The sequence below is a fragment of the Rhineura floridana genome, chromosome 1 (genome assembly GCF_030035675.1).
Source record: "Rhineura floridana isolate rRhiFlo1 chromosome 1, rRhiFlo1.hap2, whole genome shotgun sequence".
Lineage (NCBI taxonomy): Eukaryota > Metazoa > Chordata > Lepidosauria > Squamata > Rhineuridae > Rhineura > Rhineura floridana.
In genome coordinates, this window is record NC_084480.1 from 247,531,483 (window position 1) to 247,557,555 (window position 26,073).

Consider the following 26,073-nt stretch of genomic DNA (forward strand, 5'->3'; position numbering starts at 1 on the left):
ATACTACTTGGAATTAGCAGTCAGGACTTGCAGGAAAAAAAATTAGGAAATCTTGAATGTAAGTTTTTTTTCTAAAAATTATGCAGGGTTTTATAGAGGAAAGAAAATGAGCAAATGTCTTATACAGATACATTTTACAAAACCAAAACTTTCTGGACATCTAAAAATATAGATAACCGTATCTGAAATTAAAGGATAGGCTGAAAACATAAGGAAGGGGTTGGATTCCCTTTCAAGAAGCATTTATAATCCAAGTTTTCCTGCACTGTAAAAACCAAAGGGTACAACAGGATAAATCAGGGAACACTTCTAAACCAATAATCCTAAACAAAGCCCAAACTCAGAGAGAAACTCATGAAAGAAAGTATAGTCATATGGTACCTTGCTATATATTAGCTGTTGTTTTGACAGAAATGTACTTCTTTAAAGCAACAAATGATGAATAACCTTATGAATATAGCCAACAATGCTAAAGTGGCATCAATAAAGTACATCAAAAGCCACCCAGGGTACCAAGTGTTAGGAAGTAACTGTTGATTGGTGAGCAGATAAGAGACAAAAATGTCCACAACATTTCTAAAGATCCCCTGTGCTGTGCTGATGTTCAACAGCAAGTTTGGCATCAGGAGAGTAAAGGAGATGGGAAGTAATAACAACAATAAAAAAATAATCTGTTACAAAGGGACCCCAAGGTGTAGTACTCATCCCCATGCAACCATCACCCTTCACTGCAATTTACTGATGTTGCTTCATTACTGCAAAGCATATAAAGGGGGAGGGGTACTCAGGCTTGCTATTTAAAGCTACATGATTTGCAGTACCAGCCATAGTGGATACTGACCTAGGACAACAGTTGAAGAAAGGCTTTTTCTTAAGCAAAGAACATTTTCAACTCTGTACAGCTATTAATAGATGTTTTGTGAAATTTACCCATCAGATCAAGAAACAATGCTTTAATACATTACAAACAGAATATATCCAACAAAATTCAACACACATTTATGTAATACTGATTTTTTAAAAATTCTTAACAGAAAAATGGGTGTGTGTTTGGATAAGATATAACAACTAGCGGCTTTCACACAGAACAGTTTTTCTAACCAATTAGAGGAACTGCAAAGAAAATGGTTCTTACGCCAATAGTGCCGCTGATACAACAGAAGACTAAATTCTCAGCAAAGGTAAATTTGTCTTCACTCTCTTCAAAATAAAGTGTGAAGTTTTAAACTACCTGAGTCAATACTCACAAATACACACACATCTGATTGTTCTAAGAACAAGAGATTATTCTGGCATGCCTTGCCATTTGTATTCCAGTTCCTTTGGGCTGACTCAGAAACAGGTGATTCTTGATCCAGCTCTCCAGCCTTTCAGTTAGGATGTACCAAAATACATGCATGTACAGAAAACTGTGGATTAAGGAACAAAATATTGCTCAACCAATTTTTTAAAAAATGCAATATTTAGTATTTATTCCATTATTGCACTGATTCATATTCATAGTACTTTTTCTGCATTAAATTGTGCTCCTTAGGAAAACCCCATGTAGTTATTAAGTATTATCTGGTTTGCAAAATTAAGGGCCAGTGAATGAATCAATATAAAATCCAGAAGTACAACTAAGACTTCCTCATCCTAGCTATGTTATACAATGTGCTCTGCTAAACTGAGATTTTAGTAGGGCATATCTGAGATAAAACAAAGTCATGGATAAGGATTTTAGGGGGAAAATGGGGCGTAATGTGCAGGGAATGTTCCAGTTTAAGTACGTCAAAAGAGAAGTGTAGGTTTCAAACTTCAAGCCTGCAGTTTGGTTAGACCAAAAAAAAAAAGCCAAATGTGATTTCTCAATTAATTGGAAAGATGAAAGAGAAAGTTTTTTATGTCTGAAATTAAGAATCTTTTCTTGCTGAGACATTTACTGAAAGAGCTGGAGAAAGGGTCACAAGAATGAGAGTAAGGGAGAACTATCAAAGAGATGAACATAGTAACTGTTATTCAAAATGGTATAGTACAGAAACAAGAGTTTAACAGTCCTGATGAAGATTTTTACCACCTTTGTGTGTGATGTGGTATACTTGGGAACGCTAAGCAGTCATCACCAAACTAAGTGGGTGACAACCCAAAACCTGCTCCTACTATTTTGGGGAAAATAGATATTTCCAACCATTCAAACCACCCATCTAGTTGGAGGGAAACTGACTCTTCCCACAGAAAGTGCAGCTAGCTCTTGCTTGGGCGGCACCTGTGACATCACAAATACACAGGAGTGACAAGTCCAAGCCACCTAGCAAGCCTATGGCTAAACTGGGTAATTAATCCAAGATATCTTGGAGGAAAGGTGGGATACAAATATCACAAATAACTACTACTGTACTTACAGAAACACTCCTTGCCTACACATAACCAGTCTACATCTGAACTCTTGATTTGATACCAACGAAAGGCTGCTTTATTCACCACATTTTTCTTACGTTAATATCCATGAACACCGGGAGCAGCTGGCACAGTAGGGTGGTGTCTCTTAAGTCATCCTTTTACCATGGGCAATGCTACTGCTTACCAGGATGGTGCTGGGGATGGGGCAGGGAAGAGCTGTGGTGAGGTCAGGACTGTGCAAAAGCACTCAATTCACTCCACCAGTGGGCCTGTGCAGCCCTGCTTCTGCTCCTGCTTCTGTACGTGGTGGCGAGGCCAATGTTGGGAGGGCAGCTCTGCAGCATAATGTATACAGTTATGAAATATCCAGTGCAAATGGTTTGTTGCTGTTATACACATCGGACTGCCTGTTGCATACATGATAATATGAATGCTTCATATGGATGATGTGCATGATTTCTCAGAGATTGAGTAGGTAAAAGACAGGAAATGATCCTCAGATTAATTAAGTAACATAGTACATGCTGTGTCACAGTACTGCCTTACCATTATGTAGAACAGAGAAAGAAAATACCTTTCTAAGTAAGGATCATTGAATATGTCACTGGCTAATTCCTGCTCTATGCTCCTCATTAGCATTACTCTCAAGTTTCTGATTATCATATCCAAAATATTAAGACATAATAAGTACGAAGGTGCACGTAATTGGATATTAACCAGAACATACTTGACTGGGCAGGAGGTAGGGCCTTGCTTAAACTAATCCTGATATATATTAATCAACAATTAATGAATGGGTTTCAAATTTATTTTCTATTATAGAACCCCTCAGAGTGCCTATGCTTTTTCTAACAAAATGAATTGAACTAACAGGGTAGGAAAAAAGAATGCTTTAATGTGAAGCTGGCTTGAATTACAGGAGTTATGGTTTTAGTGATTTCCTTTTTTCTTTGTTAAAATTAAAATATAGTGCACCTACCAGCAAGTGGTGAAGACAGGGAATACAAAATGTCTTAAACAGAACATCTCCATGTTGAAAAAGAGCCAGGCATCAGGTATGTAAAACAACTGCTTCTGGCCTTCCCCTCAATTTTTTTTTCCTGCTCCCAATGCTGAACTGCCATTCAGTACTTTAGGGCATTTCCATGTGATTCTTAGTTAAAAAATTAGAAATGCTACTTCAGTGCATCTGGATTCTCTCAGTAGACACAAAAGTTTTTTTAAAAATTCTGTTATAGTCGCCTGCCCTTCTGCACAAATGACAAAGACCACTATGGAACCAGTGCAGGCTATACAATCTGAACATCTGGCTTCCTGGTGGCTTGCTGGAAATGGTGCCTGACAGCCACCGTTTTCCAGTTATCAGTTGTGCACTACAGCACCCAAATGGAAGCATGAGAAAATGCTATCAAAGTACATTCAATTATAGAAGTTATTTTGTTATTCAGCTCAGGAAGCTGCTCTGGGGGGGAATCAAAGGTGAGGGAAGAAGTGCATGCATGAAATCTCCTCTACGTCCCATACTTGTCTTGCTCAGATGGATTCCCATAAGCATATCAAAATGGCTGCTCTGCCCAAGCAAAATATTTAAAGAACCGTCAGTAAATCACCAAAAATCCTAGCATGAATGACATGTGGCTCCTTCCATGTAAGCAAAATATTTTGAGAACCATCACTGACTTACCAAAATTGCTAAGGCAACTACACATCTATGAAAAAAGTTCTGTATCCAACCAGACAACATATTACCAATTATTTTACCCATTATTCAACAACATGCTTGTCGGAAGGCAGAGCTGGGGTCCCAATCCCGGGGAGCTGGATCCCGGAGAGTTGGGAGAAGAGTATTCGGATGGATGGCAGAGGGAAGGGGGAGGAACTTCCCCCCTTTGGAGCGAAGACGAAACAGAGGAACTGCCAGTGATAAGGTCGCTTAGCAACGGGGAGCCTGAGCCCTCCCTGGACATTCTCACGCCTCCCCCTCTTTCAGGCTCAGAGCAAGAGGGGGAAGAGGGAGGGCTGCTCACAGCCAAAAAGCGGGGAGGCAGTTTACCATCAGCCCCTCCCCTATCCCCCATCCTGGAATCGGAAACTTCAGAAGAGGAGGGGGTGATGCTTCCCCCCTCACCGCGCACACGCAGACAGCTGAAAAGACAGGAGAGAAGGGGGGGAAGGCGGGCAGTACCTGAGGGGCAGTTAAGGAGGAGCGAAAGATTGCGCGCCCGTTTGGCCCCTTCTTAAAGAACAGGCGGGAAGAAGTCCCTTGCTCTGTCAACTTTCTCCCAATGCCGCAGGACCTGTATCCCTGTATTGATTCATGAGAAAACGCAGTCTTTGTTTGGACATTACCCTAATAAAACACGAATTAACTACAACCGCTGGTCTGGTTCCTGAGTCACATCCTGGGCCTGACAATGCTAAACCAGGCAGGCTGATGCTCCTTTAAAGTTGGGAGCAACATGGTAACACAAGCATTTAAAAAGAAGTACCCCAAAGCTTAATCACAGCAATCGCAAATATAACATTACTGTCTAAAACCCAAAAAGAACAAACCAGTAATTACAAGATTCTGATTCAATTATGTTGCATTCACAGAACCAAGATCTTTGTCTACATTTTGGTTTATTGGTTATAATAAGGTCAAGAACATGGATAAAGGAGAAGGAGGCAGCAGCAGAATGGAGATAAAGAACTGTGGAGGTAAAAGATGACAGTGTGTGTGTGTGCGCGCGTGCGTGCGAGAATACTGTGTTTTCATTTTGCACACAAAGTGGCCTCCACCACCCTCTCTGGCTACTGTGCTTCATTTGCAGTATTTTAAGTTTTTTTGCATCTCCGGGGAAAATGTTTGCTTGGGTGAGTGTCCCTTAGTTGGTGGCAGGGCAGGGTCCAGCAGGTGGTTGAGTGAGAGAGATTATGCTGGCTGGCTGAGTGGGGGGGTTGCACTTGATTTGACATGCAAAGATCTGAGTAGTGGCCTCTGCCTCCCTCCCCACCACCCTTACCAGCGGAGAGACCACCATTGCTATCTTATGAATAAAAATAATTATTCTACTACCTTTGTATGTGTTTATTTTTAATGTTGTTTTAGGTTACTTAGATGTGCAGCAGCCAAGGCCAGCACCTTGTAGGCGTTTTTTTAAAGTAGCTGAAATGTAATTGTAGTGATTACTTTGGAGGAAAAGTAAAGTAATCAGTTACTTTCAGAGCAATTGTAATTGTAACGGTAATTACTACTTTTTGGGCCATGTAACTGTAACTGTAATTTATTACTTTTTAAAAGTAATCTTCCAAGCTCTGCATCAACCAAGATGGCAGTGGAGGCTTCATCCCCTTAGGGAAACCGTGTCCGCCATCTTGGTTAAAGGCAATGCTAAAAGTCAGGAGACAGGTAGGTGGGGTGAGGGAATGGTGGATAAGCAGAAGCTCCTGCCCTGTGATCTGCAGCTGTAGCCATGGATCGCAGAAGGGGAGCAGAGGGGCCCCTGTAGCTCCAGAGGAAGGAGAAGCAGAGACAGGTAGGTGGGGGGCATGGGGGGTGCACGCACGCACACACATGTGTACACACCAGGGCCCAGGGCAACCTGATTCCCAAGGGCCTCGGCATGCCTGGGGCCGGCCCTGACTGAACACCAAAGCCAGGATCACTCAGGTCATGGTATTCCCAATCTCTATGTATGGATGTGAAAGCTGGCCAGTGAAAAAAAGGGTAAGAGAAAAATCAACTCATTTGAAATGTGGTGTTGGAGGAGAGCTTTGCACATACCATGGACTGCAAACAAGACAAATAATTGGGTGTTAGCATAAACTAAACCAGAACTATCACTAGAAGCTAAAATGATGAAACTGAGGTTATCATACTTTGGACACATCATGAGAAGACATGATTCACTAGAAAAGATAATAATGCAGGGAAAAACAGAAGGGAGCAGAAAATGAGGAAGGCCAAACAAGAGATGGATTGATTCCATAAAGGAAGCCACAGACCTGAACTTACAAGATCTGAACAGGGTGGTTTATAACATATGCTATTGGAGGTCGCTGATTCATAGGGTCACCATAAGTTGAAATTGACTTGAAGGCACATAACAACAACAATCAGTTGCTGGGAGTTACAAGCACAGGGAGTGCAATTGCGCTCAGGTCCTGCTTGCAGGCTTCCCATAGACATCTGATTGGCCACAGGATTCTATGATGGGTCTTTGGTCTGATCCAGAAAGGCTCTTCTTATGTCCTTATTGTTTCCTTTCTCAAACATGTTCTCTTATGTTCCTAGTAGGAATGCAAGGTTATATCTTCATTTATGTGTACCCACTCATTTTCTGGGCCAAAATAGGCATGATACAAGAGATCTGACAATGAATCTCTGAAGTGTTTTTTTTTTTTAAATTAAACCACATTCATAGCAGCTTTGAGGTGGGTAGACTTAGGAAATGGCACAGGAGGAAGGCTTAATCACCCCTCTGGCAGCACCACTGTTCTAATTAAACACACACACACACACACACACACACACGCAGTGGCTGTCTTAAAGTAAAAATAAAATATATGCAAAAATCAGGAGCCCAATCCTTGATCTTCTGGGTCATTATCTGTGTTGGCCCTAAGAGGCAGTAAGTGCATATTTGCTGTACTAAAATAAAATATTTGGTGTGGGTATGCAGAGTTGCACTTTGACTAATGCAGAGGACTATAACGCACATGCCTTAAGTGCCATTATCCTCCTTTTCTCTCCTTTGCAGTCCTCAGTGCTATTTACTTTGGCATGCATAACAAGTAAAACCACATTATTCATCTCTGTTTTTTTCTCTTAATTTGTTGATTTTAATTTTAGTAAATCTTAAATAAGTGCTTTCTAAAGACAAAGTAAGATATGCAAGCAAGTAGTCTTTTTATCAACAATTTTGCCACAGAAATACACAAACATTTCAATGGCTCTTCATTAGCAAACAAATCAACAAGTGATATTTTAATGCATGACTTTATTCCATCTCTGTGGGGACTGTAGTTGAGAGTGTGATGTACAGTACAGAGAAAGGAATCATCAGCCACAATGTCCCAGGGCTCTATCCATTGAGGACTTCTCAGCCTCTGCTTAAAGAGTGCATTTAATTGACTGATAGACAGTAGCTTCTTTGTTCAGAGAAGACAGCGAAGTAATGGCAGCTTGAAAATCGTACCATCTACAGGGTCTCCTGAGACTAGTAACAGGGGGATATGTGTCAGGAATAAATAAATAATCTAATTATTAAGCCACTTCCTGTCAAGTTAACTCCAATTTGTTGGCTTTTGAAGGCAACAAAACGAGGCATTTTTCCTCATTATGCTTCTCTTTTTATACCACTGGTAATCACAGGCGGATTAAAGGGTGCCTGATTGGTTTTTTTTGTCAAGGAACTGAGAAGCAGCCAACGGTATAGAAAAACAGAGTAGGGGTTAGAAGAAATTTCATGCTTGTCTCCTTTCCAGCTCCCTAACAGCCCACACTGCTGCCCCATACAGTGCCACCAGCTGTACAGCAAATGTGTACCCCTCCAACTGCGGCCTACCAGGCCACAAGCTCCATCCTGAGAGCTGTGAGATGCCTCACAATCTTGGCAGGTAGCTACTGCTGTCATAGGCATAAAATTCTAAAGGTGACCTATGAAACCTAACCAAATGCAGCAATATGAGCAGCTGAACTTTAACACACTCCCCCCTCCCCAACTATTTTTCTTCTATAGAAAGCATTCACTGAACATCAAGAACCTAAGCAAAAATATTAGGGCAGGTTCATTTTTGCCTTGAAGGAGAATGTGTTTTCATTTTTTACAACTTATTTTGTTTTCAAAAGAACCCGGAAAAATATGTCCTAGTAACCAATAGTATAAACAACTTACAGGCAAGAAGAAACAAAAAGGAAAGCTGACTCAGTACTCTTAAATGTTTTGTACTGTAATAGCTATGCCACCACACGGCACACTATTAATTTTAACTTACAGATCCTTGTACTTTGAATGCACTTCCCTGTGTACTATACTGATATGCAGTAGCTAGTTACCTCAATGAACTAAGAAATAACAATGTGCCAAAACAAATAAAAAGTATATGAAAGAACAGCTTAAAACTATTTTTTTTCCTAATAACAAGTATTCACAAACAACTTACTGCCCTCTGATATCAAAGGAGCTTCTTGAGATTCAGCTGATTTGAACTACATTCTTACATGCCCATGCAATCTTTAGAAAAGTGGAGATTAAAAATTAGTAATTACGTGGGAATTTTCTTTCTTTTTTCCTTTTAACCCAGGCAGGGGTTTGAAAATTTTCTATCTGCAAAAAAACAAACGATTATAGCAGTTTTTTTAAAAAATTAGTAGATCTACATATAAAAATGGTTTTTCATGGTCTTAGAGTGGTATCCAGCTAAGGGGTAAGAACTTAAGTTAATCATGACTAACTGAAGCCCAGTGATACCAGAGCATCTTCTTTTGAGTCTGGCATTAGTTGGATAAAACCCTAAATGTAGAACAGAATGTTTGGACACCACACATTTTTACAAATGGATTCACGTTTTATTTGTATATAACAGACTGATCTATCCATTTTGCTGGCTTCAGGGTATTTATAGGCATCTTATGTTTATGCATATGAAGCGGACAAGAGGATTTGTCGACAAATGTGTCTGGTAGGATCTATGATTAAGAAGATAAGAAACAAATTATATATATTAACTAAAAAAATCCAGGAGAACTTATAAAAAGAAAATAATTTGTTTTCTATTTTTTCCCTCTATCAAACATCAAGATTTCAGGTGAAATAAAAGCCAACAGTAGATAACAAAATATTAACAAAATAATTCCTTTGAGCTCTGGATCAGTTGGAAAGGTAGAACAAAGATTTTATAATCAGTAAGTGCACATGAAGACTTCTCCAGAAGGCTGGAGGAGAAACAGGATTTTCAGGTGGCAAAGATTTTAAAAGGACAGCGTCTACAGGAAATGGTGCTGTTCCGGTGTGTTTATACCTGTACTTGCCCCTTATGAGATCATTTTGCAATTACTTTATTATTTTTGGTTGAATTGTGCAAATAATTAAAACCTATTCATATTTACTATCTGCTTCACTGGTACTCTGAATCTGTTTTTCAGTTACAGCCTGCAAATTCCCTCTTTGGATGAATTCATACTAGGCAGTAACACTTCACTTTACGTAAGTTTTATCTGATGTCCCCACACAGAGCTACCAGCTGTACAGCAAATGTGCAGCTCACAAACTGAGGCCTACTAGGCCACAGACTCCATTCTGTGATCTGTTAGGCTCCTTGCTGTCATTGGCAGGCATTCCTTGTTATCACTGTAACTGTCTCTCCACACTACACAGAACTTAGAATCATCTGATTATTAGAATTTGTGGTCCACATTCCATTTTATCCTTTATTTAATCTATCCCCAGATCACACATTTGTTTAAATGTTTTGGCTGGTTTACAAATCATGCAGCCATCTGCACAGTAGGTGTAACACCATTTTTTAGACAAAAGTTATATTACAAATCAACAAAGATAAAGTCATTCAAAGGGCTTTGGTGTTTGTTATTCTGCCTAGTTTGCTTGGACCAACTCTAAGAAATAAATAGAATTATCTGTAAATCGATGAACATCTATGAAAAACAACACCCAGCAGAACACAGAGCTTGCTCCATTACCTACGTTAATATCATGACAGCTGAGGAGAGATGACCTGGCCCACTTCTCATCTCTCCTGTACAGATGGCTATTAAAGAGAAAGTATCCCTTTTGTATGGTCCATGTAGAAAGCCTTTATGAGCTTTTCAAATAAGCCAGCATTGCCCACATGAGGGTAGCTTTCTGTATTAAACAAAGCAGATTTTATCTTTTTCCTTCTTAGCTTTCTCATGAAATAAACCGCAAATTCACCAGATTTAAAATCCACTCCTACATTATGGATTTTACACCTATACCTCTAATCTTACTATTAATGTTTTAGAAACATTATGCAAACGATTTTTATAAAAATTCAACACATCAAATAACTGTCTCATGTTATATCCCACTGTTTCACCTCAAAGTCTATTCCATTAACACGCAATGTCTCACTATGTGTACCATACTGAATTTATATATAAGTGGGTACAATCCAGTATATCAAAGAGTACTATCTGACTGGTAGGTAATAGACTTCTTTCTTTAGCACAGGATCTTACAAATTTGAATGTATACAGAGTTTTTAAAAAAATTCTGCAACTTATATTATTTGGGAGCCAAGATTTGAAGACACACCAAATAAAAGTATGTCTGTAGAACCATGCAGCCTAAAGGCAGATTGGACTTTTCTATGGGCAGATGGGGACTGCAGGTGAGGAAACAGAACCTAGGGAAGTCCAGCACATTCACCACAGCTTTATCTTTGTCTTTGTTCAGCCTGATCTGCAAAGCAAAAGGAACATCTCATCTGAATTAGAGAAGCAGACCAGGTGGACTTCACTGCTGAGGTGGAAAAAAGATTGGCTCCAGGAAGAAAGTGGAAGCAGTCTCCCTGTTCTTCTGGAACAGTGGTTCTCAAAACTTTTTATAGTGAAGGAACCCTTCACTCCAAACTTCAGTAGAACCACTGCAGTAAAATATTTTACAATGATTTCTAAATAGGGAGGAGAGTGAGTTGATTATCAGGAGAGCAATAATCTGAGCAGCAACTTTTAAAAGCAGTGACTGGTCTCTTCTGATGGGAGAATCTTCTGTTTTGTTTGTCATCTGTAAGGCTTTGATTTAAGTCTTGCTGCCAGGTTGCAGCTCAATGGAAGGTGCTAAGAGGGGAACGAGATGTTCCCATGGCAAGTGCTTGAACAGCATATTTAACCCAGTAGCAGTGCATTGCTGACCTGACTTCCCAACACTGTACATTGCTGCTAGTTACCAAGGGGGAGAGGGTTGAAGCAGTAACAGGAGCAGGAGATTGGCTCTGCTGCTGTGCCTACACCAAGCTCCCCACTGCCTTGCCCCTTCCTCTCTTGGCAACTGGCAGTGATACAGCTGCATTGGGAAGCCAGGTAAGCAATGCCACACTGCCCTGCCGCCCGCTACTGACTTAACCCTTGGAAAGAGTGACAAGATAAGGAAAAAAGGGGAAGGGATTCCCAGAACAATTGCTTAACTTGTACTATTTATTCCCTATGGCTGAATCTCAATAGAAATAATACACTGTATGCGCTTCTCCACCACTGCCTTGGACAGATTCACAGAACCTGTGGAACACAATTTGAGAAATGCGGTTCTATCAGAACCTTTTTGGAAGTCTGTAGCTCTTGGAATGGTTTCTTCATACAAAAAATGCATCCTTCTTGAACTCATGTAAGTAGAGGTGGACAGACCAGCCTCAACCTCTTCCATGCTAGTTTTGCTGGTGCTCAATCATAGGTCTATTCTGTTTTTTGCAGACTTTCAAAAAAAATGAAATGTAAACTGTAAGCATTTTGTATGCATTCTTCCCATAAAATGTCAATTTTTCAATGCATTTCCCCCTAAAATATGCATTTTGTACACTTTTTAACACAAAATGCATATTTTGGGGAGCACTGCATTGAGAGAAGTGAATAATCCAATTGAGAGTTGCATTCTTATTCGGGTCAGTCTGCTCCAAAAAACGGACTGAACAAATTCCTCCCCCATCCCTACATGTTAGGTAGTTTCACAGTATCAAATACATTCTATCCAAAATCCCATTATACTTGGAAGAGAAATTTTGGGAGAAGTACAATTTGAAGTCAGCAAAAACTAAGAAATACTATTGATAGAAAGATGAAAGAAATGTAAATTGTGGCAAATTCACTGTAGATGACAGGACTAAGTATGAGCCCATATTTACTTTCCCCCTCATGTTTCTCACATTGCTGAATCATTCCTGCTGTTTTCTTTCATGAAGGGAATTAGACAAACATAAAATTCAATTATCACACTTTTTAAAAAAATGTATTGGATTTGTTTCTTTTCCTTCACATTTCTAACACACTTCATGTGTTATGGACATGACTTGCTTTTTCACAAGGTAAATAAAAGGGCTTATTGTTGCAGCCATTCATGATGTCACTCACTGGAGGGATTCCATGCCCGTATGAAGGATTAGGGCCTCTCAGGGGAAGCGAAACAAGATCTGAATCATAGATTCATAGAGTAGGAAGGGGCCTATAAGGCCATCGAGTCCAACCCCCTGCTCAATGCAAGAATCTAAAAGCATATCCAACAGGTGCCTGTCCAGCTACCTCCTGAACATGTTGGAGAGCCCACCACCTCCCTAGGTAATTGGTTCTGTTGTCATACTGCTCTAAGAGTTGGGAAGTTTTTCCTGATGTTCAGATGAAATTTGGCTTCCTGAAACTTGAGCCTATTATTCATGTCCTGCACTCTGGAACTTTGCATGGTTGGGCCGTCTGACTGAGGGCAAACCAGATGAGTACAGTAGGGCCCCACTCATACGGCAGGTTACGTTCCAGGCCCCCACCAAAAAGCGAAAATTGCCGGGAAGTGGGGCTCTACTGTATTCCAGCCGCAGCACTCCAGCTTACAGCGATCAGCTGTAGTGTGTGATCAGCTGGAGCGTGGGGAGCTCCAGCTGACAGCAATCAGCTGGAGCACACGAGCTCCCTGTGCTCCAGCTGATCACTGTCAGCTGGAGTGCAGCGGCTAGAGCTCTCTGTGCTCCAGCTGATCGCCCCACTGGTGCTGCCGTATTAGTGGAATGCCGAAAAGCAGGGCCCTAGTGTATGCATTTATTAAGCATGCCCTTGCCCATTTAGGAATAAAGTTGGGGTAGGGTATACTAAAAAGAGTGTGCCAGGGAGAGAAGCAAAATGCACCTCTCTCTCCTTACCTTGCCATGCTCTTCTGCTCTGAACTGTTTTCCCCCAGCCTGGTTTTTGATACTGAAAGTGAGCTGGCAAATGGCTTCAAGCACCAGAGTGTGGCAAATGTAAGGTGAGGGAAAGGCAGGTTTTGTTCCCCTATCCCGTGTGCTTCTTCTATTAGAAAAAGTTAACCTATCAAGCCCCACTTTATAGCTGAAAGAGAAAACGTGTTTAATGAACATGAACACATCTGGTTTGGTCCTGGAGAGCAAGGCAAAACTATTTAAGAAAAGCAAGCTAATATCAGTTTCCAAAGGGCAGATTCAGGCAGGTTTTTAAAAAAGGAGCGGGGAGCGGGAAGCAGGGCCTGTGGGAGGGACTAAGGAACCTGGTAAGCAAAGAGAAAAAGGCAGGGGCAAAGTAATGAATGGAGTGTACACACTGCAATTATGAGGTGCTTTATTGCATAGAGAAAAGTCTGTTTAGGAAGAGCAAATTATACGAGGACGGGAAAGAGCAATGATCAGTTGCAGTGGGGAGAATTAGAACTAGGCAAAGACCCAGAAAAGTCAATTGGACTTGTCTTCCAAAGAGATGCATTCGTTCAAGGAGCAGGGCTCTAACCCAAGTAGGTTTCTGGTTCAAGTTTATCTATGGTTAGTGATCTTTACACCTGGATCAATGCGTAAATAAGCATACAAAATAATAAACAGAAATATGTATGTGTAAATGTTCTCATTGTGCTATATGGATACACATTAATGGCTGATGAACATTTGCTCTAGGAATTTTAGAAAATGTTATATTTTCATCATTATATTACATTTTTATTCAACTGGTTTCTCCACTAGTTTAATATTATTTTTATTACTACATTTTAATCCCACCTTTCCTCAAAAGGAACTCAAGGCGATGTACAAGCTTTTCCCTGCTCCAAGGTCACCCAATGGGCTTCATGGCTGAGTGGGGATTTGAACCTTGGTCTCCCAGGTCTTGGTCTCACACTCTAACTACCACACCACACTGGCTCAAACGTTATTTTGCTATGCTATAGGCCCATTCCACTGCAAGGTAGTAGAGGACCCAGGTTATAGTGCTTTTACTGATAGCCTCAGCAGCCATGGTGCAGACATTGAGCCATTTCAGTCATAATGGGAAACTGTGGTTTCCCATTATGAGTACAAGTTTGCACAAGCCTCAGGCTGCATGTGTGTGAAGAGATAAACATTTCTGCTTTCGATATCAAATTAACCACAGGGCTCTGTGATATCAAAACTCAGGGAACTGTGTTTTGTTTAAATTATAGTTTGGAAGGTTTGATATTCTGTGTTTGTCATAGTTAGAATAAACCACAGTTCCTTGTGTTTGGACTTCATGTGTAATTGTGGTTAGGTCTAAAGTGATAGCCAAAACCTTCAATCTCTTCTCCACACACATGAAGAGAAATGACAGCCTAAGGCTTGTACATGGCAGTTCTTGTAATAGGAAACCATGGTTTCCTGATATGCCTGAACTGAATCAGTGTGTAACCACGATGATACCTCTTGACATCACTGATGCGTGTTGGATGATACACTGCTTCCCTTTTCAAAACAAACTTTTATTCTAATGAAGATATTAGCTACCAAACAGGCTCTAGGGTTTTGTTCAGCTTCTCTCAAAATGTTGCATCTACAAAATCAATGGCAGCAGATGTTGTGGTGGGGTGGAGCTGCTTACCTGACATCTGGCTAGATGCATCACTACTGCTGAGCAGGAGATGTGGGGGGGAGGTGGCAAGGTTGGCATACATGGTGCAAACACATCAGCGGAACCAATCTGATGGTCCTGCTGGTGCATTTGCACCACACTGACCTTGCCCCCTCTCCCTCTACATCCCCCTCTTCTTCTACTGGTAAGCAATAGTGATACAACCTACCAGAGGTCCGGTGAGTGCTGCTGATCCACCACAGATCGGCTACTGATAATCTAGTGCAAAATCATGTACAGATATTACTTTACAACCTAAATAAAGTAAGCATTAATGGTTACAATGGAAAAATACTGAACATCTTAGTGAACATCTTATTAATTCATTGACTTGATATTCATCTATATAGATATAGGCACACACACATTATTTATATACAGAGAGAGTGTGAGGTGGGGAGGGGAGAGAGAGTTTTAAAAAGGGAAGTATGGAAAAGCTCATCATACATCATACAATACTAGCAGCAGATAACCTCAAATATTGTGACTTTTCCATCCCCTTTTATCATTCTCTTTGTCAGTCTGATCAGCCCTCAATAGTAAATGTGCTTCTCTGTTGTACACAGCCAGCGGCTTGCAGTTTTCCTCCCTGTGTTTTATGAAACAATTGTCTGTGGCTGTTTGGAACATATTTACCTCATTGGGGATTCATGTGCTAGCTGCAATGCCAACCTCCATAGTGCTAGAGCTTTCCTTCTAACTAAAAAGGATAATTGGTGGCTGGTAATTATTAGTCAAAAATTATCAGACTGAAAAAATTAAACCTTCATAAAATAGTTCTTGGCAATGATGCCTAATAGCATTTTATTCTGAGCACTTACAAATTTATACTTCAGTTGTTGGGTCACATAATTTTTTATGGAAAGATTCCTTTCACTGGGTTAAAAAGACAGCACTTTGATTCCCATCCATTTCATCTATGAATATGGTAAGAAGAGAGTGCGTACGAGGGGAGCAGAGGAGACATAATGTAGAGTAGTGAGGTTTTGAAACTTACCGACCTAGCTATTTTTCATCAAAAAATATCACTTCAAAATAAACACTTTTGGAAATGGAAATGGACTGCCTTCAAGTCGATCCCGACTTATGGCAACCCTATGAATAGGGTTTTCATGGTAAGCGGTATTCAGAGGGGGTTTACCATTGCCCTCCTCTGAGGCTGAGAGGCAGTGACTGGCCCAAGGTCACCCAGTGAGCTTCATAGCTGTGTGGGGATTCGAACCCTGGTCTCCCAGTTCGTAGTCCAGCACCTTAACCACTACACCACACCTTTGCCTATCCCCACTTTTGCCTATTTACCTTCTGCAAAAATAGATAATTCATGCCAGATTGAAATCACAAGCAAATTGAGCAAACGGGAGTGGAATTTCTGAAAAATCCAGAAAATTGTAAAATTACTACAGAACTGTAGCAGTGATACTCTTACAACACTCTTACATTAAAATGACCTCATATTATATATTTTCACCTCATTGATTTAATTAGTAGGAGTTCTGGATAACAGAAGTCTAAGGCTGGTGTTGAACTAAGCATTACACAGAGCAGACTCAGTGAAAACAGTGGACATAAATTAGTTGTGACTAAGTTGTGACTTAGTCTTGTGTCATTTTAGCCACCAAAAAAAAAATTGCCTATCTTGTGTGAAAGACTACTGCAGTTCACAGTATGCTGGGAAGATAATTCTCTTGGATTTGAAGTGATTAAGCAGCACTGACTTCACATTAAAACCCAAATGCTACAGCTTAATTGTAGATTTTTTATTTATACATAGCACTTTCTCCCAAGTTCTCAAAGGATTTCCCAAACATTATCACAGTAAACATTAAATTAAATCTTTACAGAAGAGCAAAATCATAACCCCATGTTACAGACGGTAGAGAAAGGTATTGATTTGAGGTGCAGGTGGATTTGAACTATGGGCTTCCAGATGCTCATGCTTCCTTGGTTTTGTTTTGGGTCCTTGATTTGAGCCCAAATTATGACAGGCATAAACATTTCCCCCCTCAAAAGCATATCACCTTTACCTTAATTCCAAACCCTTTGCTGAACTATTTCTCTAGCCGTAGTTTGATACATTGGTTATTTACCTCCTGAATGTTGGAAATTAGCATTATTTGCAATTTTCCTTGCCACTATTTTCTTCTTTGCATTTATGGTTTATAAATACTTTTTCTTCTTTTAACCTACCATTCCAAAACAAAAGTCCTCAAGGCAGCCCTACTCTCATTCACCAGCCTTCTGTTACTTCTCTGAGCTTGGAATGGGAACCTTTTTTTTCGTTCCATGGATTACAAGCCTTCTTTTTGTGCTCATGTGAGAGCTGCACACCCTCAGGAAAAAAGGCATTCCTGTTCCACACATGGGCTGTAGTGGAAGGAGACTCCAGGTCTGGAACCTTTTTCAGAGCATGAGCAATGATGTCATCTGCCAGAACACCAGGGTAATTTATGGACATTCCTTGTTCTGCACTACCAATTTAAATGGCAACACTTCTTTGCAAGATGGGTTTGCATTTCTAATTAAAAATTAAAGGCTGCATTTCAACTGACTGAATATCTTTTATTAAAGCTCAGTGTATTTTACATGTTCATCCTATACAATCAGAAGTAAGCACTACTGAGTTAAATGGAACTCCCAAGAAACTGTGCATAAGATTGTAGTCATGCTGATCTAATGAAGTGTGTGTGTAATAATGGATCAACACAGCTGTCTACGTTTTTGGACTCCTTGGGGGCATGGCTCTGTCGGTTCTGATCATGAGCTCTTGCCCTTCAAAATGTATCACTGCACATGGGTGTCTCAGTTTCAACTATACTGTCATAGGACTGGGGGGTTGGTCTGGATGGTGTCTTTGGGAACCCTTCCAGCCTGTGATGTTGAATCTGTGGAGATGCAGTTGTACTAGAGAGACTTGCTGAACTGCTCAAACCAGTTCCTTTCAAAAGTTAACAGTTCTGGCCAAGCCAGTCTCTTTATGAGTTAATAAGCCTATTGAGTGGCTAATCTACATACCTAAAGATATGATCCAGAACTGTCCTGTTGCAATAGGAATGAGGGTAGCTCTCCACACTCACCTAGCTGGGTCAGGTTTTGAGTTAGCCTGAAGTGAAATTGGGAGCTGGAAAGTAACAGAGAGACTTGACTGCTCTGTGTGCTGAACCCCTAGTCATGGCTTTGGGGATTCCCCATAAAACCTACTGGGGAAGCAAAGTCTGTTGGAGTGTTAATGCTAAGAACTCTCCATCTTATGTGTAGGTTGTATATATGTGTAAATAAACTATATATCATAAAGACACCACAGTCTCTGTTGACCTTCAATCCAAGGAAACCACCCTGGGTAAGTACAGGAACCCCCTGGAAGTCTCTCACCACTTGGAAATTGGGGTGCATACAACAATATTTTTTTATCCAAGATTATATTCCAAGAGTCAACTGCTATATCGCAAGTGCGGAGAAGTGAGTCCTAAAAAAGCGAACTAAAGTTAAACCAGGAACAAAACAGAATAAACACCTACAGAAAGAAAATTAATGCAAAGAGGACTGCATAACAGATTTGTTATGCCATTGCACTAATCTATATTCATATTCTTATTCATTACACTTCTATCCCGCCCTTCCTCCCAAAAGGAGACCATATATTAAGCCAGGGTACAATATTTCTTCCTTTTAGATAGTACTAGGCCCGCTGTAATGAATTTGCTAGGCACTTCCAGGATAAAATCTTTAGCATCCGCCAGGACTTCGACTCCAGTGTTATAGCAGGTGAATCAAGTGAGGTATCCAGAGCACAGCCTTGTCCCGACTTCTTGGAAGAGTTTCAGTTGGTGCAGCTTGAGGACGTTGACAAGGTGCTTGCACAGGTTCGTGCAACCACTTCTGTGCTGGATCCTTGCCCTTCTTGGCTAATAAAAGCTAGCAGGGATGGAACAGCCGACTGGGCCAGGGAATGCCTCTCTGCGAGAGGGGGTGGTCCCCAGCTGCCTGAAAGAGGCAGTAGTGAGACCACTCCTGAAGAGGCCCTCCCTGGACCCAGAAAATCTTAATAACTATAGGCCGGTAGCAAATGTTTCATTCCTGGGCAAGGTCCTTGAACGAGTGGTTGCGGGCCAGCTCCAGACACTCTTGGATGAGTCAGATTATCTGGATCCATTTCAGTTGGGTTTCAGGCCTGGTTTTGGCACGGAAACAGCCTTGGTCGCCCTGTATGATGACCTTCGTCGGGAGAGAGACAGGGGGAGTGTGACTCTGTTGATTCTCCTTGATCTCTCAGTGGCTTTCAATACCATCAACCATGGTATCCTTCTGGGGAGACTAGCTGAGTTGGGAGTGGAAGGTACTGCATTGCAGTGGTTCCGCTCCTACTTGGCAGGTCGCCTCCAGAAGGTGGTGTTTGGGGAACATTACTCGGCACCCTGGACTCTCCAGTATGGGGTTCCTCAGGGGTCAGTTCTGTCCCCCATGCTGTTCCACATCTACATGAAACCGTTGGGTGTGGTCATCCGGAGCTTTGGAGTGCGTTGCCATGCTGATGACACGCAGCTCTATTTCTCCTTTTCATCTTCTTCAGGTGAGGCTGTCAATGTGCTGAACCGGTGCCTGGCTGCGACAATGGACTGGATGAGGGCTAACAAACTGAGGCTCAATCCAGACAAGACTGAGATGCTGTTAGTGGGTGGTTCTTCTGACCGGATGGTGGATGTCCAACCTGTCCTGGATGGGGTTGCACTCCCCCTGAAGGAGCAGGTTTGTAGCTTGGAGGTTCTCCTAGAACCATCTCTGTCACTTGAGGCTCAGGTAACCTCAGTGGCACGGAGTGCCTTCTACCAACTTCGGTTGGTGGCCCAACTACGTTCCTATCTGGACAGGGATAACCTGGCTTCAGTTGTCCATGCTCTGGTAACCTCCAAATTAAATTACTGCAATGCACTCTACGTGAGGCTGCCTTTGAAGACAGTTCGGAAACTGCAGCTTGTGCAAAATACAGCAGCCAGATTGGTAACGGACCAGACGGTCCGAACATATAAAACCGATTCTGGCCTGCTTGCATTGGCTGCCTGTATGTTTCCGAGCTCGATTCAAGGTGCTAGTTTTGACCTATAAAGCCTTGCACGCCTTGGGACCACAATACCTGATGGAACGCCTCTCCCGATACGAACCCACCCGTACACTACGTTCAAGATCAAAGGCCCTCCTCCGGGTGCCTACTCCAAGGGAAGCTCGGAGGACGGCAACAAGGGAGAGGGCCTTCTCAGTGGTGGCCCCCAAATTATGGAATGATGTGTCTGATGAGGTGCACCTGGCACCAACACTGTTATCTTTTCGATGCCAGGTCAAGACTTTCCTCTTCTCCCAGGCATTTTAGCATGTGTTTTTAAATTGTTTTTAAATTGTTTTGAATTTTAAAATTGTGTTTTAAATTGTTTTTAAAATATGTTTTTAAATTGTGTATTTGTTTTAATGTTTTTGATTGCTGTAAACCGCCCAGAGAGCTTCGGCTATGGGGCGGTATACAAGTGCAATAAATAAATAAAATAAATAAATAATACTATAATGCAGGGCTAGCACCAGACAGCAGGGGGCCCTCAGCATGGTGCCACTGATGGGTCCCCAACACAGACAACCCATTTTATTATTTTTTTCTGCTGCTGACAGGATGGTGGCAGCAACACCATTCACTGCCGTCTCTGCCAGGCCTCCAGGCAATATTTTAGTGGCTAGACAGCGATGCCATTTCTGAATGTGAGCCAAGCCTGGCTCCTATGTGTGATGGCTGTTCACTTTTAATTTATGCAAAATTCAAAGATCTGATCCATTGCTCTATGAAATTTTATGTAGTTAATTCATTTATTTAGCTAATTTATATACCACTTCTTATTTCAACAGAAATGTCTACATTATAAATTTCATAGATCTATGGGCTAGGACATTACATTCTGGGTAACTTAAAATAGCAGCTGGCCATTGCAGATGGAAGCCCAACTCAGTTCCTGTCCAAAATCTGCACTGCTGCCCACCCACTGCCAATACAGAGGAGAGGCCAGTAAGTAGTGTTACAGGCAGGTGGGGCTGGTTGAGGGACATTCTGACCCCCTAAAGCCTTCAACCATGTCTACCCTTAATGACAGCTGGTGCTGGGCCTGCTATTATAATAGGCTTTTCTGAAAGTTTATCTGAAAGTAACTTCTAACTGGTTTGTTCTAATATGTATTAAATTCTGTGCTGCCAACCTCTCTGCTTCTCTTTGAACCTACAGCACATGTTCTCATCTACAGTCTGCTGACAAATTACTTTGCCATGACTGTTTAGAATGTGCATTAATATTTATTTATTTATAATATGTCTGTCCCGCCCTTCTACCCTATAACAGGGCACCCAGTGCGGCTTACAAAAATAAAATCAAACACTTACATAATAAAATTGTAAATAGTAAAATCACAAAAACATTAAAATAAATTAAGATACATAAAATACAATTAAAATACATAAAATACAATATTGTTTCCTGACTCCTAGCAGAGCAGAGCAGAGCAGAGGGAGCTGTCTCAGTTGGTCTACAGGTGAGGACATATAAGCAAGCCAGCTTTCAGAGAGTGAGCGAACAGGGAGAGCAAACAGGAGTTTGACAAAGGAATTCAACAGGGGAGGTCAAGGGGGAGGTCCCTAAAAAAAATAAATTACTAATTCTCCTTGTACAGAGCACCGCAGACCAGCGGGACTCTCAAGTTTACCCTGAAGTAGGACAGGACAAAGCACAGGCCACTCCAAAACAAGTAGTTAGAAACAAAAGGTAGAAGAGAGTATGAACGGGAAGGATACTCCAGTGGTTATGACTTGCAAGGTGTGTGCCATGATTGTTTTCTTGCCTGAGAACAACATGGCGTACACATGCAACAAGTGCAAGCTCGTGGCACTGTTGGAAGAAAAAGTGAGAGGCCTGGAATGGCGGGTGGCCACACCGAGGACTATAAGAGAAGATGAAGAATTCTTAGACAGAACACTGGAACAACATCAGCAAAGAGAAGTGGAGGTAGAAGAACAACAGCATGTGGTAGCAGAAGAGGACACTGCTTTGGAGAGGGACAACAAAGTGGAGGAAACTCTGTGGGAAAGGGTGACAGGAGCAGAAGAGCTAGAAGTCACCCTTCACCAGTGGAACTATGGAACCGTTTTCAACCACTCGAGGATGAGACTGGAGGACAGTCTGTGGTGGAAGAACTAAAGGAGACCCTGTGCAACAATGAGCAAGAGGCTGAAGCTCAATCAAGCAGGGACAATGAAACCACACCCCACAACAAGAAGAGAAGAGTACTAGTAGTGGGAGACTCTGCGTGGGATTGAAACCCATCCGTGGACTTGCCAGGTATTCTGTCTACCAGGAGGAAGGATTAGAGATGTGACAGAAGGGTTGCCATCATTCATCAAGCCCACCAACAGGTATCCCTTTCTCCTCATCCATGTGGGAACAAATGATACTGCCAAAAGGAGCTATGAAGAAATCACATCAGACTTTGAAGCTCTGGGAAGGAAACACAAGGACTTTGTGGCCCAGATAGTTTTTTCATCCATCCTTCCAGTACTTAGAAGAGGAGTAGAAAGGGAAAGAAAAATACTCCATGTGAATGAATGGCTATGAAAGTGGTGCCGACATGAGAGATTTGGATTCTGGGACTATGGGCTATGCTTCCTGGAAGATGGACTGCTGGCAAGTGATGGGTTGCATCTCACAAGGACTGGGAAGAATGTGTTTGGCCACAGCATGGAAAAATTCATCAGGAGGGCTTTAAACTGAATCCTAAGGGGGAGGGAATGTAACGACTGATGAAGGCTTGTGCACAGTAATGGGAACAGAGAGATCAGCTCTAATAGGACCCAGTAACAGTCCTCAGAAAAATGTAGTAAGGAAGCCAAGCCATAAATCACATGGTCTTCGATGCCTATATACTAATGCGCAGAGCATGGGAAACAAGCAGGATGAACTTGAACTCTTAATACAGGAGGGCAATTACGACTTGATAGGTATAACTGAAACTTGGTGGGACGACTACAGCAACTGAAGGATATAACTTGCTCAAAAAGAACAGAAGGAATAAAAAGGGAGGTGGAGTCACGCTATATGCTAAATATATATATCCCTGAACAGAAATACAGGAAGATGAGCTTGGTAGCTCCACCGAGAGTATCTGGATTAAAATTAATGGGGTAAGTAATAAAAGGAATGTGGTGCTTGGAGTCTATTACCGACCACCAAATCAAGGAGAAGACGAGAATGTAACTTTTGAAAAGCAAATTGCCAATGTTTTGAGGAGGCATGATGTAGTAGCAATGTGGGATTTCAATTATCCCCTTATCTGCTGGGAGACAAATTCTGCCAAACATGGCCCCTCCAATAAATTTCTGACTTGTGTTGGAGATAACTTTCTCCTGCAGAAAGTGGAGGAAGCAACCAGAGGATCAGCTATCCTGGACTTGATTCTAACCAATAGAGATGATTTGGTGGATGAAGTGGCAGTTACGGGAACTCTGGGGGAAAGTAACCACACCATACTTGAATTTTTGATTTTAACAGAAGCAAAAGTTGAGAGTAGCCATATGCGCACCCTGGACTTCAGAAAAGCTGATTTTAATAAACTCAGAACAACTGTAAGTACCGTTCCATGGCAAGCAACCCTAATGAGAAAAGGAGTCAAAGATGGGTAGGAGTTTCTAAAAAAGGAAATTCTAAAAGCACAATGGCAAGCAATTCCAACAAGGAAAAAAGGGGGGAAACAACAGAAGAAGCCAGTGTGGCTTCACAAAAAGCTTAGAGATGACCTGAAAACAAAAAAGGACACATACAGGAAGTAGAAAGAACGCCAAGCCACAAAGGAAGAGTACAGGCAGGTATCACGGAAGTGCAGGGATGGTGTCAGGAAGGCTAAAGCTGAGAATGAGCTGAGGCTAGCGAGGGATGCTAAAAGCAACAAAAAAGCTTTCTTCAGGTACGCCCATAGTAAAAGACAAAGGAAAGAAATGGTGGCACAGCTACTCAATGAGGATGACAAAATGATAACAGATGACAAAGAAAAGGCAGAAGTGCTCAATTCCTACTTTGGCTCAGTCTTCTCCCAAAAAAATGTCTGTGACCATCCCGGGAAACTTGAAATAGAAGGGGCACGACTGGAGCTTGAGACTGATAGACAAATGGTCAAGGAACACCTATTCACTTTGAACAAGTTCAAATCGGCAGAGGCCAATAAACTGCATCCTAGAGTATTGAAGGAACTGGCTGAAGAACTCTTAGAACCGCTGTCTATTATCTTTGCAAAATCATAGAGAACTGGTGAAGTGCCAGATAACTGGAGAAGAGCTAATGTTATCCCTATCTTCAAAAAGGGCAAAAAGGAGGAACCAGGGAACTACAAACCATTCAGCCTACCATCCATTCTTGGAAAAACTCTGGAGCAGATTATAAAGCAGTCAATCTGTAAGCACCTTGAAAATAATGCAGTGATTACTAGGAGCCAACATGGATTTATGAAGAACAAATCTTGCCAAACTAATCTTATCTCATTTTTTGATCGGGTAATCTCCCTTGTAGACTGTGGGAATGCGTGGACATAATATATCTCGACTTCAGCAAAGCTTTTGACAAAGTGCCCCATGATCTTCAACATTTTTATTAATGACTTGGATGAGGAGGTAGAGAGCATGCTTATCAAATTTGCAGATGATACAAAATTGGGGGCATAGTTAATACTGTAGAAGACTGAAACAAAATTCAAAGGGACCTTGATAGGCTGGAGCATTGGGCTGAAAACAACAGAATGAAATTCAACAGGGATAAATGCAAAGTTCTACACTTAGGAAAAAGAAACCAAATGCACAGTTATAAGATGGGGGATACTTGGCTCAGCAATACGACATGTGAGAAGGATCTTGGAATTGTCGTTGATCACAAGCTGAATATGAATCAACAGTGCAATGTGGCTGCAAAAAAGGCAAATGCTGTATTAGGCTGCATTAACAGAAGGAAAGTTTCCAGATCGCATGAAGTATTAGTTCCCTTCTATTCAGCACTGGTTAGGCCTCATCTTGAATACTGCATCCAGTTCTGGTCTCTGCACTTCAAGAAGGATGCAGACAAACTGGAACAGGTTCAGAGGAGGGCAACAAAGATGATCAGGGGACTGGAAACAAAGCCCTATGAGGAGAGACTGAAAGAATTGGGCATGTTTAGCCTGGAGAAGAGAAGACTGGGGGGAGATATGATAGCACTCTTAAAGTACATGAAAGGTTGTCACATAGAGGAGGGCCGGGATCTCTTCTCAATCGTCCTAGAGTGCAGGACACGGAATAATGGGCTCAAGTTGCAGGAAGCCAGATTTCAACTGGACATCAGGAAAAACTTCCTAACTGTTAGAGCCATTCGACAATGGAATCAATTATCTAGAGAGGTAGTGGGCTCTCCGTCACTGGAGGCATTGAAGAGGCAGCTGGACAGCCATCTGTAGGAAATGCTTTGATTTGGATTCCTGCATTGCGCAGGGGGTTGGACTTGATGGCCTTATAGGCCCCTTCCAACTCTACTATTCTATGATTCTACACACACACACACACACACACACACACACACACACACACACACACACACACACACACACACACACACACACACACACACACACACACACACACACACACACACACACACACACACACACACACACACACACATATATATATATATATATATATATATATATATATATATATATATATATAGTATATTGTATACTTAGAGCCAGTGTAATACACTGTCTAGATTACATGATCAGGGAAAACTAGGTTCAAAAACCAGGTTCCTATAAGGTGATTGTCAGGCAAAACCACAGATCTGAGGTCCTTGAAGAAGGAGATGGAACAAACCATGTTACAAAAGCATAGTTCAGGGACTTGGTCGAGAGATTAATTTTAAAACAAACAAACTAAAACTAGAACTCTAGGAACTCATCTCTAGACTGTTATGACATATCAGCAGTTCATTCGATAACTTGGAAAGACAGATTAGTTTAAAAAATTGCTGGCAATTTCCTGAGACTTTGGGCTCCCTTTCTTCCTCTTCCTGAGAC

General features: G+C 41.5%; 1 protein-coding gene across 15 annotated transcripts in view; it reads right to left on the bottom strand.

Moving 5' to 3' along the window:
- The window catches only part of ZNF521 (zinc finger protein 521), a 422,310-nt gene that overhangs the window by 206,646 nt on the left and 189,591 nt on the right, over window positions 1-26,073 (bottom strand). Inside the window, exons 6-7 of one of the 15 annotated variants that reach the window (XR_009759190.1) lie at window positions 2,564-2,714; window positions 165-1,409 (exon numbers count right to left, since the gene is read on the bottom strand). The exons of 13 other annotated variants lie outside the window; for them this stretch is intronic. Coding sequence is in view for 1 of the 2 variants with exons in the window: in XM_061597376.1 (XP_061453360.1) it covers window positions 1,375-1,409 (35 nt within the window). In the remaining variant the exon portion in view is untranslated. Of the gene's footprint in view, window positions 1-164; window positions 1,410-2,563; window positions 2,715-26,073 lie in introns of those variants that run through there. One more of the 15 variants, XM_061597376.1, reaches the window with a different exon arrangement.